This window comes from Danio rerio, chromosome 8 (assembly GCF_052040795.2).
Source record: "Danio rerio strain M-AB ecotype USA chromosome 8, GRCz13ab, whole genome shotgun sequence".
Classification (NCBI taxonomy): Eukaryota; Metazoa; Chordata; class Actinopteri; order Cypriniformes; family Danionidae; genus Danio; species Danio rerio.
The window spans coordinates 22,196,840-22,211,507 of record NC_141028.1 but is presented as its reverse complement, the minus strand read 5'-3'; the positions used below and the strand labels follow the sequence as shown (position 1 = coordinate 22,211,507).

The window sequence follows — 14,668 nt, the reverse complement described above, 5'->3', positions numbered from 1 at the left end:
TCATTGTACATGTAAATGATCCATAGAACAAAATGCAGCCTAAGTAACAAATTTCAGATTTGCAAAAATGTATACATCACCCCAATAGATTTTTACATTTGCAATGAAATCAGAGCAGTGTATTTTACATTTTGCAAAAATGTAGCCCAAGGCAAGTATTTCTATTGAGCCTGGAAGTGTGTTGTGCTATTGAATTTGATCCGTTGAATTGTCTGTTGCTTTATTGCTTAACTTGGTTTGTGTTGTCATTCTTCACTATAAATATTTTATTCTTTTTCATGCATTCATTTTTTACTCTTTTACTAGTTTTTAATACTAAAATACAGTAGTTTGTCTAAGTTAGGGCAAGGCTGCATTATGAATAAATTATGAAAGCAATTTTTCACAATATGTTGTTATTAATATTAAATCAAATCTCTTTTAATTTTGAAAGACAGATTTTTTTCTCACATAGATACTTGGCAATTTTAACCACTCTTTTATTGTCAGAAAACAAACATTTCACAAATCTGACATGCAATATTGGTAAAGAGACAATTTTATAAAACTTGTATGGTGTAAACGTAAAACCGTTTGGCAGTTACTTTATATATTATTTAGTGCATTGTGCTCTAGCTTTAAACTCTCTTGCCAAAACCTTCTGAAACCCATATGACTCCAATGAATCTCTCTTCTAGCCACTTAAAAAATATACCTGAGCCCTGCCAGAGTAAAACCTCATGGGATATGCAGTTTCCATCGTAAGCCTACTTCGGTGTATGTTTTCACAGGCACCCAGGACCTTATCAAGTTAGTCCAACACTAACAGAAAACTTGGCCAGCAGCTCAAAAACTGCCCTCTTTAGGTTTATAAAACACGTGTAGTGGAAGAGTTATTATTTAACATGAAGGCTGTGGTAGATTTGAGCCTACTGATAAGGCTAGCAAGAGCCAAAGTGACATTACTCAGAGTTTTAACACCATTGCTGCCAGGTACAGGAGAGGGGAATGGGTTCAAACCCTCCAGCCTTTCGACATAAAAAAGGGCCCTGATCAGGGATGAAATCCCACTGGTACCAGTATGTATGAGATTAGAAGTTGATTAACTCTTTGTTCTCTTTTGCACACTTATTGGTCACACTTTGTTTTAAGGTACAATTCTCTATTAACAAATCGTTAACTGTGACTTTTAGCTAAATCTACTATTTTGCTGCTTATTAATAGTTATTAAGGTAGTAGTTTGGTTTAGGTAGGATTAGTGATGTAGAATAATGCAAAATATGTACTTTGTAAGTACAAAAAAGCCAATATCTTAATAGGCTGGTAATTATAAACCACTAATTAATAGTGAGAATTAGTACTTAAGCTAATGTATTACTCAATGATTAAACACACCTTTCCAGTACTGGGTTGGTTGGATCCCTTTAGAGCAGGGGTGTCCAAACTCAGTCCTTTGTTCTTCATATTTTAGTTTCAACCCCAATTTAATACACCTGAACCAACTAAGCAAGCTCTTTCTATTGCTGCCTCCCAATTCACAAACTATCTATATTAAATAATATTTGAAAATAGAATTAGTATGTCCCAAACAATAGTATGTTGAAAAGAGTTTGCCAAAGGCATCCGGATGATTTACTAATTCCGGTATAAATTCGAAGTGTTGAAGCAACCATACTCTTACCGCTAATATTGCCCACAGCACATTGCCCGCTGGACGTGAAATTGATCAGAACTACATACATGGGTGAAAAGTGTAAATAAACTACAAACATGGCGGACACGCGAGACCAACTGTCAAGTAGAGAGGCTTCAGTAAAGTTCTTTGAATGACTGTTAATCAATATTGGGCCAGCTGGAACATTTAAACATCATTTTCTGTGTTATATTTCACCTGCAACAACAATGTGAACTTATTTCAAGATATGTTTGGACATAAATGTCCAGTGTGTCCAAGTGTGTCCAAAAGCTTGCATACTCTTCTGTTACACACTCAAAAGTATATACTTTTGCTTTACAAAAAAAGATAGAAACTTCCAAAAATAGAAACTTCCAGGGAGGTGTGTTGAAGGAAGTTGGAGCTAAACTAGGACACTGTATGGACACCTCTGCCTCAGAGTCGTAGATTCAATAAGGTTTTTGAAACATTCCTCTGATATTTTGGTCTATATAAACATAATCACAACATACAGTTGCTTCAAATTTGTTTGCTTCATATCCATGATGCCAGTCTCACATTCCAGCAAATCCAAAGGGTGCTCTGTTGGATTGGCATCTGGTGACTTTGGAGGTCATTCGAGCATTGAGATCTCAAGACTTTTTGAGGACATTAAAATATAGACCATTTTATTGTGGTCATGTCATTGATCCAAGAACATTTCCTGCTTGTTATCAAACTATTTCATAACTGTTACAAGAGGCAATTTAATCATAACTTAATGTTAAAAGGGTGTTAAAAACATTGTGTTAATGTTCTCGGAAGCTGTGGAAATTAAAAATGTAAAGCAGAAAATATGTTGGGCCCATTGTTTTTGTTTACATCCCTCAAAATGGTCTATAGTGAACTCACGTTCAAGAATCTAACCGGAGATGACGAAGCTTTGTGACATAGACAAGACAAGACTGGTTAATAAAACAAATATGTGTACAGAATGTGCATTTTAGGCTTAACCTATAAGCAAACTATCTAAAATGTGCCCCAGACTCTATTCTCTGCTATTCAAAGATTTAACAGCAAGGGAAGAATAAACTAACTTACATAAACCCCACAAGCTCATTAAAATACCACATGGAGCTCTACAGAGAGCTGGCAGCTGTCCTACAGAGTTAGTATAGTTATAAAGCTCCATTTGGCTGCATGAAATACGCCATTCACGTGTCCCCATTGTTGGAAGAGCATTAAACTGTGGAGTGAATTTGCCAACAGTTTGTTTTCAAGTTTGTTTTGCCGTTGTGTAATGTTGTAAAGTTAACAAAGCATAAAACATGAGGAGTCAATTCTGTACAAGCAACATGATCACAATGGTGTTAGCCTTACCATTGGTGTGACAAGCATATTAACATTCTGTCCTATGTATTTGATGACAGACTGTTTTTAATGTCTTACATAAAATGTTTTATGTCTTACATGTCAGGCTTTGTAGAATTAATGACATGCAGTGGTTCTCATACGGATACACTACCTGTCTTAACTATTATATATACTAGCATTCAAATGTCTGGGATAAAGAGACGGTAAAGTGACTGTAAAGACATTTATATCAACATTTTTTATTTTGAATCCTCTAAAATTGTATAATACTTTCCCCCAAATATTCAGCAGTATTTTTAATGTTGTAATATTTCACAATATTGCTGTTTTACTGTTTTATTTAACTGCTAAAATGTAAATTATGTAAATGATTTCAGCATGAGCTGATGTTTCTTTATCTTTAGCATAATTAATCTCTTGAATTTATGATTTTTGTTTTACAATGCTTATCTTTGTAAATATGTTTCTCCCAGCTGTTTGTGTGAGTATTTAACATGTTTCTGACTGAATGGCTCTTGATGCTTGAGGTGTGATGTTTTGCACATTTTGGCTGCAGGTGGAGTGAAGTCATGCTCACTGAACTGCCTGGCCGAGGGCTATAACTTCTACACTGAGCGCGCTCCAGCTGTAGTGGACGGCACACCCTGCAGAGATGACTCTCTGGACGTTTGTGTTAATGGGGAGTGTAAGGTAAGACAGTAACACACCAATTTCTATTAAGCATACATATCTTTATGACAATGCTAATATGAAGTTTTTTGGCTGCCTTTGAACTTCTGAAAGACCATGAGACTGAAGGGAACAAGAAAGTCTCTTTCAGTTACTGACACATAGATCTACTATTCTCTCAACACATTATTGTAGCAATATGGAGCATTATGGATTTAATTATGGTGCTCTGATCTGTTAAGAATCCATTTTGTCACATTTTTCACTATCAGGAATGCTTTAACACTCAAGTTTTCTGCTATTGCAGATTTCAGCGTTGTTTGGTTGGTGTGAAAGTAATTCACATCTGAGCACTGCTTATAGTGGAGGGAACAGAAAATAACATCATTTTGACAAAAATGGACAAATCAGGATGGTAAATACTCTAGGGTTGGTCTTTCATCAACTTGCACTGTTCTTTTACTTGTTATATTCTTGCAGTCTCCTTTATAAGTCTCTACACTAGTGTCTTTCATCTTGTTTCAGTCACCTCATATACACCCAGCACCTCTCCCAGACCCTTACCCGTAAGACTTCACAATAGCCGCATTTCCACTATCGGGCCAGTGCGAGCCAGGGCTTTAATTGGGCCGGGCATGGCCAATAGACCGGAGGGTTGAGAAATGAGGCTGAAATCATGTCACGTTTCCACTGTTGGGCTAGTAGCTCACAGCGCGTCACGCAAACACCGCCCACAGAACGTCCCCGAATCAAACGTCACACAACCCACCCACTTCAGCAGGAATGAGGCAGATAAAGCAGAGCATAGAATCATCACGAAACGAAACCATTAAAATGAAGACAACCGAAACAAACAAACGACACGTTACTGTACAGCAGTACATAAAATGTCTATACGCACAGACCTGTGTATTTCCATTCATTAACTTACATTTGTTTACTCGCCGACCGACTGTTGGCATTGTGCATCGTGTGCTCTCACCACTAACGCAGGGACCCATCACAGAGAGCGCACACATCCATAATATAAAGCCACAGAAATTCTCCTTTATAACTCGATATGGCATGTATTTTATAACATCCTCATTTTGATAGAAGTCGTGTTAAGTTTCCAGCACAAGTGCGAGTACCCTAAAAAAAAATATATTTGTTGCGCTCGGCAGCTATTCACTAAAGCTCTTCATTTAAAGTTTCATTTATAAATTTTACCACGTCATATAAAAATATAAACAGTTGTTTGAGGATATAGAACACATTTTGTGTTTGGACTTTCCCCCAATGCGTTTAAAGCAGCGAGCGCTGCGCAGGACTGAGTGACAGAAAAAAAGGTAGGCTAGATTCTGCTTTCACTCACCCAAATAATGCTCTGTTTGCGCGATTTGATTAATATCATCGTATCCAAATACTTTATAAATATTTACTTATATAAATATTTACTTTATATTTCAAACCTTCTCCGGTGTTAATTGTTTTTAGAAAATATCGAAAATCTTTTTTTTCAGACAGGTCTTTGTAAAATGAAAGTTAGGCTATATGTGGCTTTAAAACGGTTTGATTTATGTATTGTATATAGGCTACCTACATTGTTATAGCTAGCTTTTGTTTATTTTATATAGGTTAATTTATTTAATGTGATTTTATATATATCCGATATTTGTAATTCTTTAAATTATATTTTAATATAGCTTAGGCTATTTTATCAAGATATGACACTATATTGTTTAAAGTCTACGAAAGTGGGAACGTAATTTGTTTAGTTTTATGTCTTTCTGTTGTATTTATTTTGTGTATTATCTCCAAAATAAATAAAGAAAAAAGCAGCTCGCGGCATAACAGAGCTGTGAAGAAGCGCTCTTGCCCGGTCTCACACACACATACAGGCATCTAAACACGCACAAACAAACATTTTAAACTTGACAAAAACTCTCGAAAACCTTTACTGTCTGCTGTGTCTTTAATATGGTGTAAAGATTATTATGCGTTATTGAAACATAAAGGAGGACGCAGCAAAGAACGTCACTATAAATTAAGCCTTACATTTAAAAGGCAAACATAAGGGTGATCATACGCAAAAAGACCCCAGACTATAAGGCTAGATGTTTTCTTTCCCTTATTTCTTTATTTGTTTGGCGCATGTACTCATGTGCGATCAGAAAACTGCCCGCCTCTCCTTTCACTCCGCCCCGAAGCCCCAGCTGGCCCTCCTTGGCCCAAGGTATTCGGCGGGCCGAAAAAGGCCGGCCACTGGCCCCAAGAAAGCACCGCTTTGGCCCGATTAGGCCCTGGAAGTGACAGTGGAAAGCCCACTGGCCTTGGCTCGCCCTGGCTCGCTCGCTTTAGGCGCGATAGTGGAAACGCGGCTATTGACCACAGTGCCTGGCGATAAGGACTCACTCAGTTTTGCAGATGAACTGGATGCCCCTTGGTGGCTGGCCTTGTACTCTCTCCTTTCTAAATGTCCAATCAATTGCTCCTTTTAAACCTACGAACAATAAACCCTGTCCCCTCTCTATGGCTTTTGCAATCCATCATGATTGACAGCAGGCCTTTGCTATCTGGGAATGTCAGAAACTTCTCCAAATCCTTATGTATGGCAATACCCATTTTTGTCTTAATGGATGGCAGTCATCCCACCTTACATGCTCTTGCAGACTGTACCAATCATATCAGTTGGAAACCTCTTTTAGCCCCACCAGTGTGAAGTTTTGGTGGTGCCAGACCCCACCATTTAAAATTTGAAGAGTTGTGCTTGACAGTATATCCTATTTTTTACCAAGGCAGTTCCAGTACAGTTTTTTTTTTTGTTCGGCTCTGAACCAAGACAAGTGGTTTGAGTAGCACCAAAACATTACTAAGTTAGAAGTTAGAACCTCTTGCATTGGAGGCTGAGGGTGGGGCATGAACAACGAGACAAACAGAAACAATTTTGAGCTCTTCTCCAAGGGAACTTTCCAATTTTCTTTACATAAGTTCACATACTTGGGCTTCTCCAATAGCTTTTCAATAAGAGGCATAAGAAATGTGTCAAATCTTTACTGGTCAATTATTTTTAAGATGTTGATGCATATGCAATGCAAATTGGGCTACTACACTCAGTGACTCCCAACTCCATCATCACTTCGATCTCTGTCGCCATGGTACCATCATCCTTTCAGGTATTCTTTATGGCTAGTGTTAAGAAGTTGTCAGAGCCAGGAGGTGAATGCGGTGTTATATCTGGTTCGTCCACCATGCCCTCTAATGAGCAATTCAAGGAATAAATCTAGATGTGGTTGCAGCTCAGCATGCTGGGTCTCTTTTAAGTGTAATAGGTTTGCCTTTGATTGCATTGTTGTCTCATCCTTCATTGGCCTCGCAGCTTTTTTTGCAGGAGATCCTGGGTTGGACTTTGGTCGATACTGGGCTTTGCTCTTTTTTAAAGGTCTCACAATATACACAAGATGCACTGGAAAATGACAGTAATAACAGAGACAGCAAAGCTTCGCTTTTTTACGTGTGGGGTATGTTGTGCAGTATGTCTGTACATCAGGGTACATGGAAGGCCAAACAAATCATGGGCTTATGTGTGCATGTGTGTTCTGAAGTGCAATGTGTCCTGCCCATGGTATGCTGTGAGCAATGTGTAAAACTTTAGGACAGGGGTGGCCAACCCTGTTCTTGGAGAGCCACCTTCCTGCAGATTTTAGTTGCAACCCATATTAAACACACCTGCCTGTAATTATTACATGGTGTTCAGGTATTAATTAATTGGTTCAGGTGTGTTTGATATGGGTAGCAACTGAAATCTACAGGAAGGTGGCTCTCCAGAAACAGGGTTGGCCACCCCTGCTTTATGACAACATGTAGCGACAGCCAAACAAGCGAATTCAGAGAAGTTTGATTTCCAGGGCTGGGGTACTTAAACCATTTTCTAATCTTTATTGATTATGTGTCTTTCTAGAGTCATTGATCCCACAACAGACTATAGTGTGAGTCTGGAAATGGCTGCAGATCTCTCTTTACTTAAATTGGACAAGCTTCTGACTGATATATTTTTTTAAATAAGCACTAAATGGCTTGTTCTTGACACTCTCAAAGCTTTGCATATTTTCCCTCAATAGTTAAAAGAAAGCCACAGTGCTTCATGAGGTCCCATTTCCCACTCTCTAATTTGGTCCTCTAGTTTTTTAGCCCATGCTCTGCCTTTTTGGATTAAACCAAACAAATCAAACAGTAAGGTAAGTATAAAAGGTAGAACATAAATATTTATTTCATAAGATAAATATGTACATAAACAGAACATCTACTTTAAACTTACACATTTTCCCATGATAAAATAAATTTAAATATAGTAATATTACATAAATAAACACATTATAACACAAACATATTATTTAGAAATTCCCCTTTAAGACAGACAATGGGCAAGTCGGCTTCCGGTTGCTTTGAGCCAAGGCATTACGACTCTAGCACTACATAGCTAGGCTGCAGGGCGGTGCCTGGGTTTGCTGAGTGATGTAGGAAAGCAACACGGACGACCGACTACACAGACTCTGACAAACACAGTTAAGTATATAACGCTATAGGATCAAAACAAAATGAAAAACAAATACACAGTGTTCATGATGCACGTATATGTGTGTGTTAAGCTCATCGTGTTTCACTGTCAGGAATGGGAATGGAGTTTATATGTTTGCGTGTATGGGGAACCAGTATTCTAATGGTATGCATGTGCATCCTCATCGCCTCAGCAGGAGATTACAGAAATGAGGTAGGTTTCTGTTTGTGTGTGTGTGTGTGTGTGTGTGTGTGTGTGTGTGTGTGTGTGTGCTTGTGTTACGCCAGTCAACAGAAATGGTCATCCTCTCACACAGTTTATTGGACTGGTTTATCTTTGCGGGCTTCTCCAGACCATTGGTTGTTTTTATCAACAGTTCAGCTGAGTCCAACCCTGCTCTGTTCTGCTCTGAATGTTGAAGAACTCTGTGACCCCCCCAGATCCTTCTCTCCTCAGTACACGCAGCTGAACATGATCACAGCGACTTCTCGCTCCCTCCCCGCCGTCAACTCTCATTCTTTTTTTCGGTTTCTTTCCTTCCCTCCTCTTCCTCCATCTCCTTTCCTCACTCGTTTCTCTGCTTTCTTATTTATGGTGCATATAAAACCCAAAGAACAGCAGGGAGAGAAATCAAAGTAGTGTTTGCAGCCTCATGGTGGCTTAACTCCCAAACAATAAGGGTTTGATTATGAGAGCAAGGGCTTTGAAGCACAAGGCATTGAAAACAGCCCATGGAACCATGAGTCTCAAAGCTCGGCTCTGTTAGGTCCGGCACAGGACATGCCCTGTCTTCTCAAACCAACCACTGACTTACCATTGTTGTTGTGAGGAAATAGGTCACACATTTGCAGGTTGTGGAATCTAGGCCAGGTCAACCAAATCCTTTGGAGCTTTAGTGGGATTTCTGTGAAGTTGCACAGGCCTGGATTTGGAAAGTCTCAAGCAACTTCAGGTCCTGCCGGTTACTGAGTTCAGCTTGTGTGTTGCCTTTTAAATCCTGACAGCAGAGACTCTTCAGATGCTTCATTAAGGGTCTGGATTTTGTGCAGATTTGGCCCCTCTGCAGAAAAAAACTTTTCTTTGCTCAGTGTCAGTGAAAATCGATTGTGATCTCTCAAGTTCTGCGATTGCTCTCGGGATTATATGTCAAAGCTTTATGTTTGTAGCAGGCCTGTCAGAAGTAATGTGTTAACACATACAAACACCTGTCCAAAAAAAGTCACTACCTGGATTTAAATAAGCAAATGGTTAAGAAAACTGGTGCATTAAAAACCATTTACTCTAACTGATGCATTGAGTAGCTTTTCATTTCTTAAACAACCAAGTTGGAAGACACATCTTGTTGTCATTCATTCATTCATTTTCTTTTCAGCTTAGTCCCTTTATTAATCAGGGGTCGCCACAGCTGAATGAACTGCCAACTTATCCAGCATATGTTTTACGCAGAGGATGCTCTTCCAGCTGCAACTTATCACTGGGAAACCCCCATACACTCTCATTCACACACATACACTACAGAAAATTTAGCTTACTTAATTCACCTATAGTGCATGTCTTTGGACTGTGGGAAAAAACCGGGGCACCCTGAGGAAACCCACATAAAAATAGGGAGAGCATGCAAACTCTACATAGAAATGCCAATTGGCCCAGCCGGGACTTAAACAAAACCTTCTTGCTTTGAGGTCACAACGCTACCCACTGCGCTATCTTGTTGTCATGTTAAATATATTAATATGTTTCAGAAAAGTCATATAATTGGCATGAATCAAGCAAAGAAAACATCTGAAGCGATTACAAAAACAACTAAAATTGGGTTAAGAACTTTCCAACACTTTTTTAAAAACTGCAAGTTTAGTGTGGAACCATCATCTATGTGGAAGAAATGTGGTCCACAAATATTTTAAATAAATGCAATCTGCACTCACTTTAACATCTGTTGAAGTCAAATTGTTAAAAAACAACAGTAGAACTCACAGCTATGTTTAATAATGGAAGTGAGAGGATCTCCGCATGCACAATGTGAAGGGAACTCAAGGGATTGGAACTAAACAGATGTGTAGCCTTAAGAAAACCACTTGTCAGTGAGGCTTATTAAAGGTCATGTGCTCCAGATTTGCTCTGTTCCACAGTTAAGGGTGCATGAAGGTAAGAAGAGAGGTGGATGTGCTATGATTTGGGGATGCTGCAGTTGGTCAGGTCTAAGTTCTGCAGTGGGTACGTTTACATGGACATAAGTGATCCAATTTTAATACAATTAAGACAATATTCTGCTTAAGAGTCTACCATGTAAACAGGGATTTTTGAATAGTTTAATCTGATTAAGGTCATAATCTTACTAAACAGAAATCGAATTAAGACATGTGGAGTATGCCGATTTTAGACGCATTATTGAAGTGCAGTGCAATCATGTAAACACCTTACTCAAACTATTACAGTCGTGTAGGAATTTCATTGCATTTTGTGACAGGATAGTCTATACACACAGCTGTTTGACACTATTCTCTGCAACTACCAAATCAGTGAAGGACCACAGACACCTGCATCACAAAACACTCGTCCAGCAGTTCATACTCGCATCCAATATCTTGTTTGTTATGGGGGGCATGCATGAAATGTTCCTGAATGAAAGTAAAAGTGCCAAACTGCAGGTAAACTAGACAAACTAAAAATGAAACACCAGAAATTGCATGAAACTCTGGAGGAAATGTAGATAGCGTAGTGATGCATTGACTTTAGTCGAATTATGTGCTATAACATGTAAAACGGGATCATAAAAGGAACATTCAAAAAGCATGTAAGCTTATGTAAACACCCTAATCACATTATTGTCTTATTGATGTCCATGTAAAATGAATCAATGTTATGTGCCAAAAAAATGAGGTGAGCTTTCTACCTGAATTTACTAAATGACCAGGTTAATCCATCAGTGGATTTTTTTTTCTTCTCTGACGGCATGCATATTCCAAGATGACAATTACAGTATTCATTATGCTCCCCCAACCACTCTTTCACAATTTGAGCACAAGACATTATGTTTGCACATGGATTGGCCACACAGAGTCCAAAACTTAACCCTATTGAGATTCTTTGGGATGTGCTGAAGAAGACTCACACAGCAGTCCAACTTTCCAAAATAATGCATCTCTGGATGGAAATCAATGTTGTGGCATCGTAGAATCATATTGAAACTTTTCCATGGCAAATGTGTGCATTAATCAATGCTTAGGATTAAATATTGCAGTGTGTAATACAATAACAATAATTTTAATAAAGTCACTATCTAAGGAAATCTTTTGTCAATACATGACCCATTTAAACATTGTGACTTTTCCCTTGACCCTTCTGAATTTGTATCTGTGTGCAGCATGTGGGCTGTGACCGGATCCTGGGCTCAGATGTGCGGGAAGATCGCTGCCGTGTTTGTGGAGGAGATGGAAGCAGCTGCCAGGTCATCGAGGGGGTCTTCAATGACTCCTTGTCTGAAGGAGGTACTAAGCATGTTCTTCTGAACAATTTGTAACAATATGTGCAAAAGAAACATTGCTAAAATACCATTTATCTCACTGAGGACCTGGACGTTGAAAAGTTTCCACAGACAATTCAGTTTCAGACGAACATTTGTATGAAAAAAAAAAAAATTTGGTGTTAAATTCAAGCAGTTTATTGGACATTTTTAGTAAAAACAGCTTGTGTCTTGACAGAGGTAGAGTATCTATAGCTGTGAATTTGGAACCCAAATGTTCAAATTTAGAACAGAGTTGAGGGCTGAGTTATTGTTCCTCTCCGTTTTGAATAGAGCTGAAACCATTTATTTCTGGGCCAATGTACAGATTAAAGCACAGTTCCCTCACTGACGTTTTAATTTAGCATTGGGGAATCATATTTTAACTGTAAATCCACAGTAATAAAAGTTGCACTTTGAAACAACTTTGCTTGTCTGCTGACGTTACTTAAGATCACATTAATCAACAGTCAAAAGCTATTTATGCATGGTTTAAGCACAAACCCTTTACATAAGCACTCGTCAGCATTAGCTTCTATTGTTTTTGTTCTCTTCAGAAGATTGTTGTTTGTTCAATCTTCCTTGTTTTTTGACTGTGGAAGCATGAACTGGCGTAGCTTTGACATCCTTTGACAAGTGGTGAAAAACTATTTAAATCACTTGCATTGTATGAGTGCTTAGAATAAACTACGTTTCTTAAGGGCAAGCCTCCAAAGTTAGCAAAACGTTATGTTTTAGAGTTTACACACACAAACAAAAAATGCAGTTTTATGAAAGAACTTTATTCAGTTTTGCCACATATAGAGTATATATTATGGTAGTGTGAAGAATGTGAAGAATGAATAATGGTCACAAAGTCTGTGATTGGTTGCCATAACAAATACACCTGTATCTCCCAATAATGATACCATATCTCTGCACACATATGCACACAAATTAAAGTATACTTTGGCCTTTACTTTATTTTCGGGGACAAAAACAGTGCAAATGTACAACAAACATCAAAAAAAGCAATGTATCTTCTTCAAATGTCCTCATAGTGTCCTTCAGAAGATGAATACAGTAATTCTTTTCCTCTTAACGTTTAAGTGAAGCCTGCAAATGCACATCTGAGACTGCTTTTTATCTTGTTAACTGAAGTAACACAAGCCTGATGCTTGAATTGAGGAGCTCCCCCCCGCCTAACCTCAGAAAGTCAGTGTGTATATGTGTGTGACAGGCTTTGAGCAGCCTTGGCAAGTTCCTCTGGTATCTGGGAGAGTATTTTGAGGCTTGGATCAAACCCAGAAGTCCAAGCGAACTGGATTGTCTAGGACGTAAGGGAGATTGTTGCTTTTTTGCTCTAGTGGCACACACTGACCTCTTCAACTCCCCTGATAATTCTGCTTTCCTGTTCTCCAGTTAGCGCTTTCTCAGCTTGAGTTGTCAGTAAGCACGCTTCCCTGTCAGTTATTGAAGTAAGAACTGGGAAATGTTAACATGACTTTGCACTTTGAGCAGAACCGTTGCTAATGGGGTGAAAAGGTGTGAACAATTTTAGGGGTTTGCAGACTTTAGTGGGGGGTTTAGCAACTCTACTAGTGTAATTAAGTGTATTTTTCCCAAAAATGTGCTGAGAGTTGTTTTTCATATTTCAAAGCCTCTGTTCTTCCTTAAAAAAAATTATGATTTCTTTGCGGTATGTTCTGACACTGAACAGACGCGAGAAGTGATCGAGTCGTGTTGTCAAGAATGAAAAGAAAATCAGCTCACTATAAAAGAAAAGGAAGGATGAAGGCCAAAAGCAGTTTAATGGTATAACGCGAAGTTATGGTGAAGTAAAACCTTTTCTACTACTTATTACTACTTATTTTTATTGTACATTTTATTAAGTACAATAGACAGACATATAAAATCATGTTTTTTAAGCTATAGCTTTTTATAAGAATTAAAAGTAATTCAAGATGCCAAAAAATAAAAATGCCAAAAATGCATTTGTAAACATTGTAAATTTTGGCTCGATATTTTTTACAGATGCACTCTAACAAAGTTCAAAAGTTATAATTTTTTTAAAGATACCTTTATAAAAATTGTAACAGTTATAAAACTGTAAAGCAATGATTTAAATTTTTTATTTGCGGTGTCAAATGATTACACTGTTAATTCTAATTAAACACAGAGTGTATCGACTAACCAATGTAATTAATTAATTGTTTCAAATTTGGCTAGGAAATGAAGTCATTGAGTCATTTATTCATTTGCTTTATTGCTACATTGTTAATCCTTGTGTGCTGTTGGGGTTGTTTTTATTTATTTTGAGTCTTAATTTGGCCATAGTTTTCTCTGTGTTTCAACAAATGGAATTATTTTAGGTGACATCTTATTTTGACACATTTTGGTAAAAAATGCTTTGAAAACAACAATATACTCTGGGCAAGTGTACTTCCCTTTTGTTATGTTGGTGGCTGTTTTTCCCCATTTGACTTCCATTATAATGACTTTTTTTTGATTGACCTATTAACACTTTACAATGCAGAAGCTTCAAAATGTTGTGGCATCTTGGGAAACGTATTGATTTTTGCTGTAGGAAATGATACATTGACAGTTTAAAGATACCATACACTACCTGACAAAAGTCTTGTCGTCGATCCCAGTTGTAAGAGCAACAAATAATAACTTGACTTTTAATTGATGATTTGGAAAAGTGGCAGAAGGTTGATTTTTCTGATTAATCATCTTTTGAACTGCATCCCAATCATCACAAATACTGCAGAACACCTATTGGTACTCACAAGGACCCAAGATTCTCACAGAAATCCGTCAATTTTTGTAAAGGAAAAATCATGGTTTGGGGTTACATTCAGTATAGGGGTGTGCAAGAGATCTGCAAAGTGGATGGCAACATCAACAGCCTGAGGTATCAAGACATTTGTGCTCCCCATTTCATTACAAACCACAGGAGAGGGCAAATTCA

General features: G+C 38.0%; 1 protein-coding gene across 3 annotated transcripts in view; it reads left to right on the top strand.

Annotated features, from left to right (window-relative positions):
- The window catches only part of adamts10 (ADAM metallopeptidase with thrombospondin type 1 motif, 10), a 95,247-nt gene that overhangs the window by 51,060 nt on the left and 29,519 nt on the right, over positions 1-14,668 (top strand). For all 3 annotated transcript variants that reach the window (XM_087263630.1, XM_087263631.1, NM_001123274.1), the window contains 2 exons: positions 3,564-3,697; positions 11,578-11,701. In XM_087263630.1, the coding sequence (XP_087119756.1) occupies positions 3,564-3,697; positions 11,578-11,701 (258 nt within the window). The remainder of the gene's footprint in view (positions 1-3,563; positions 3,698-11,577; positions 11,702-14,668) is intronic.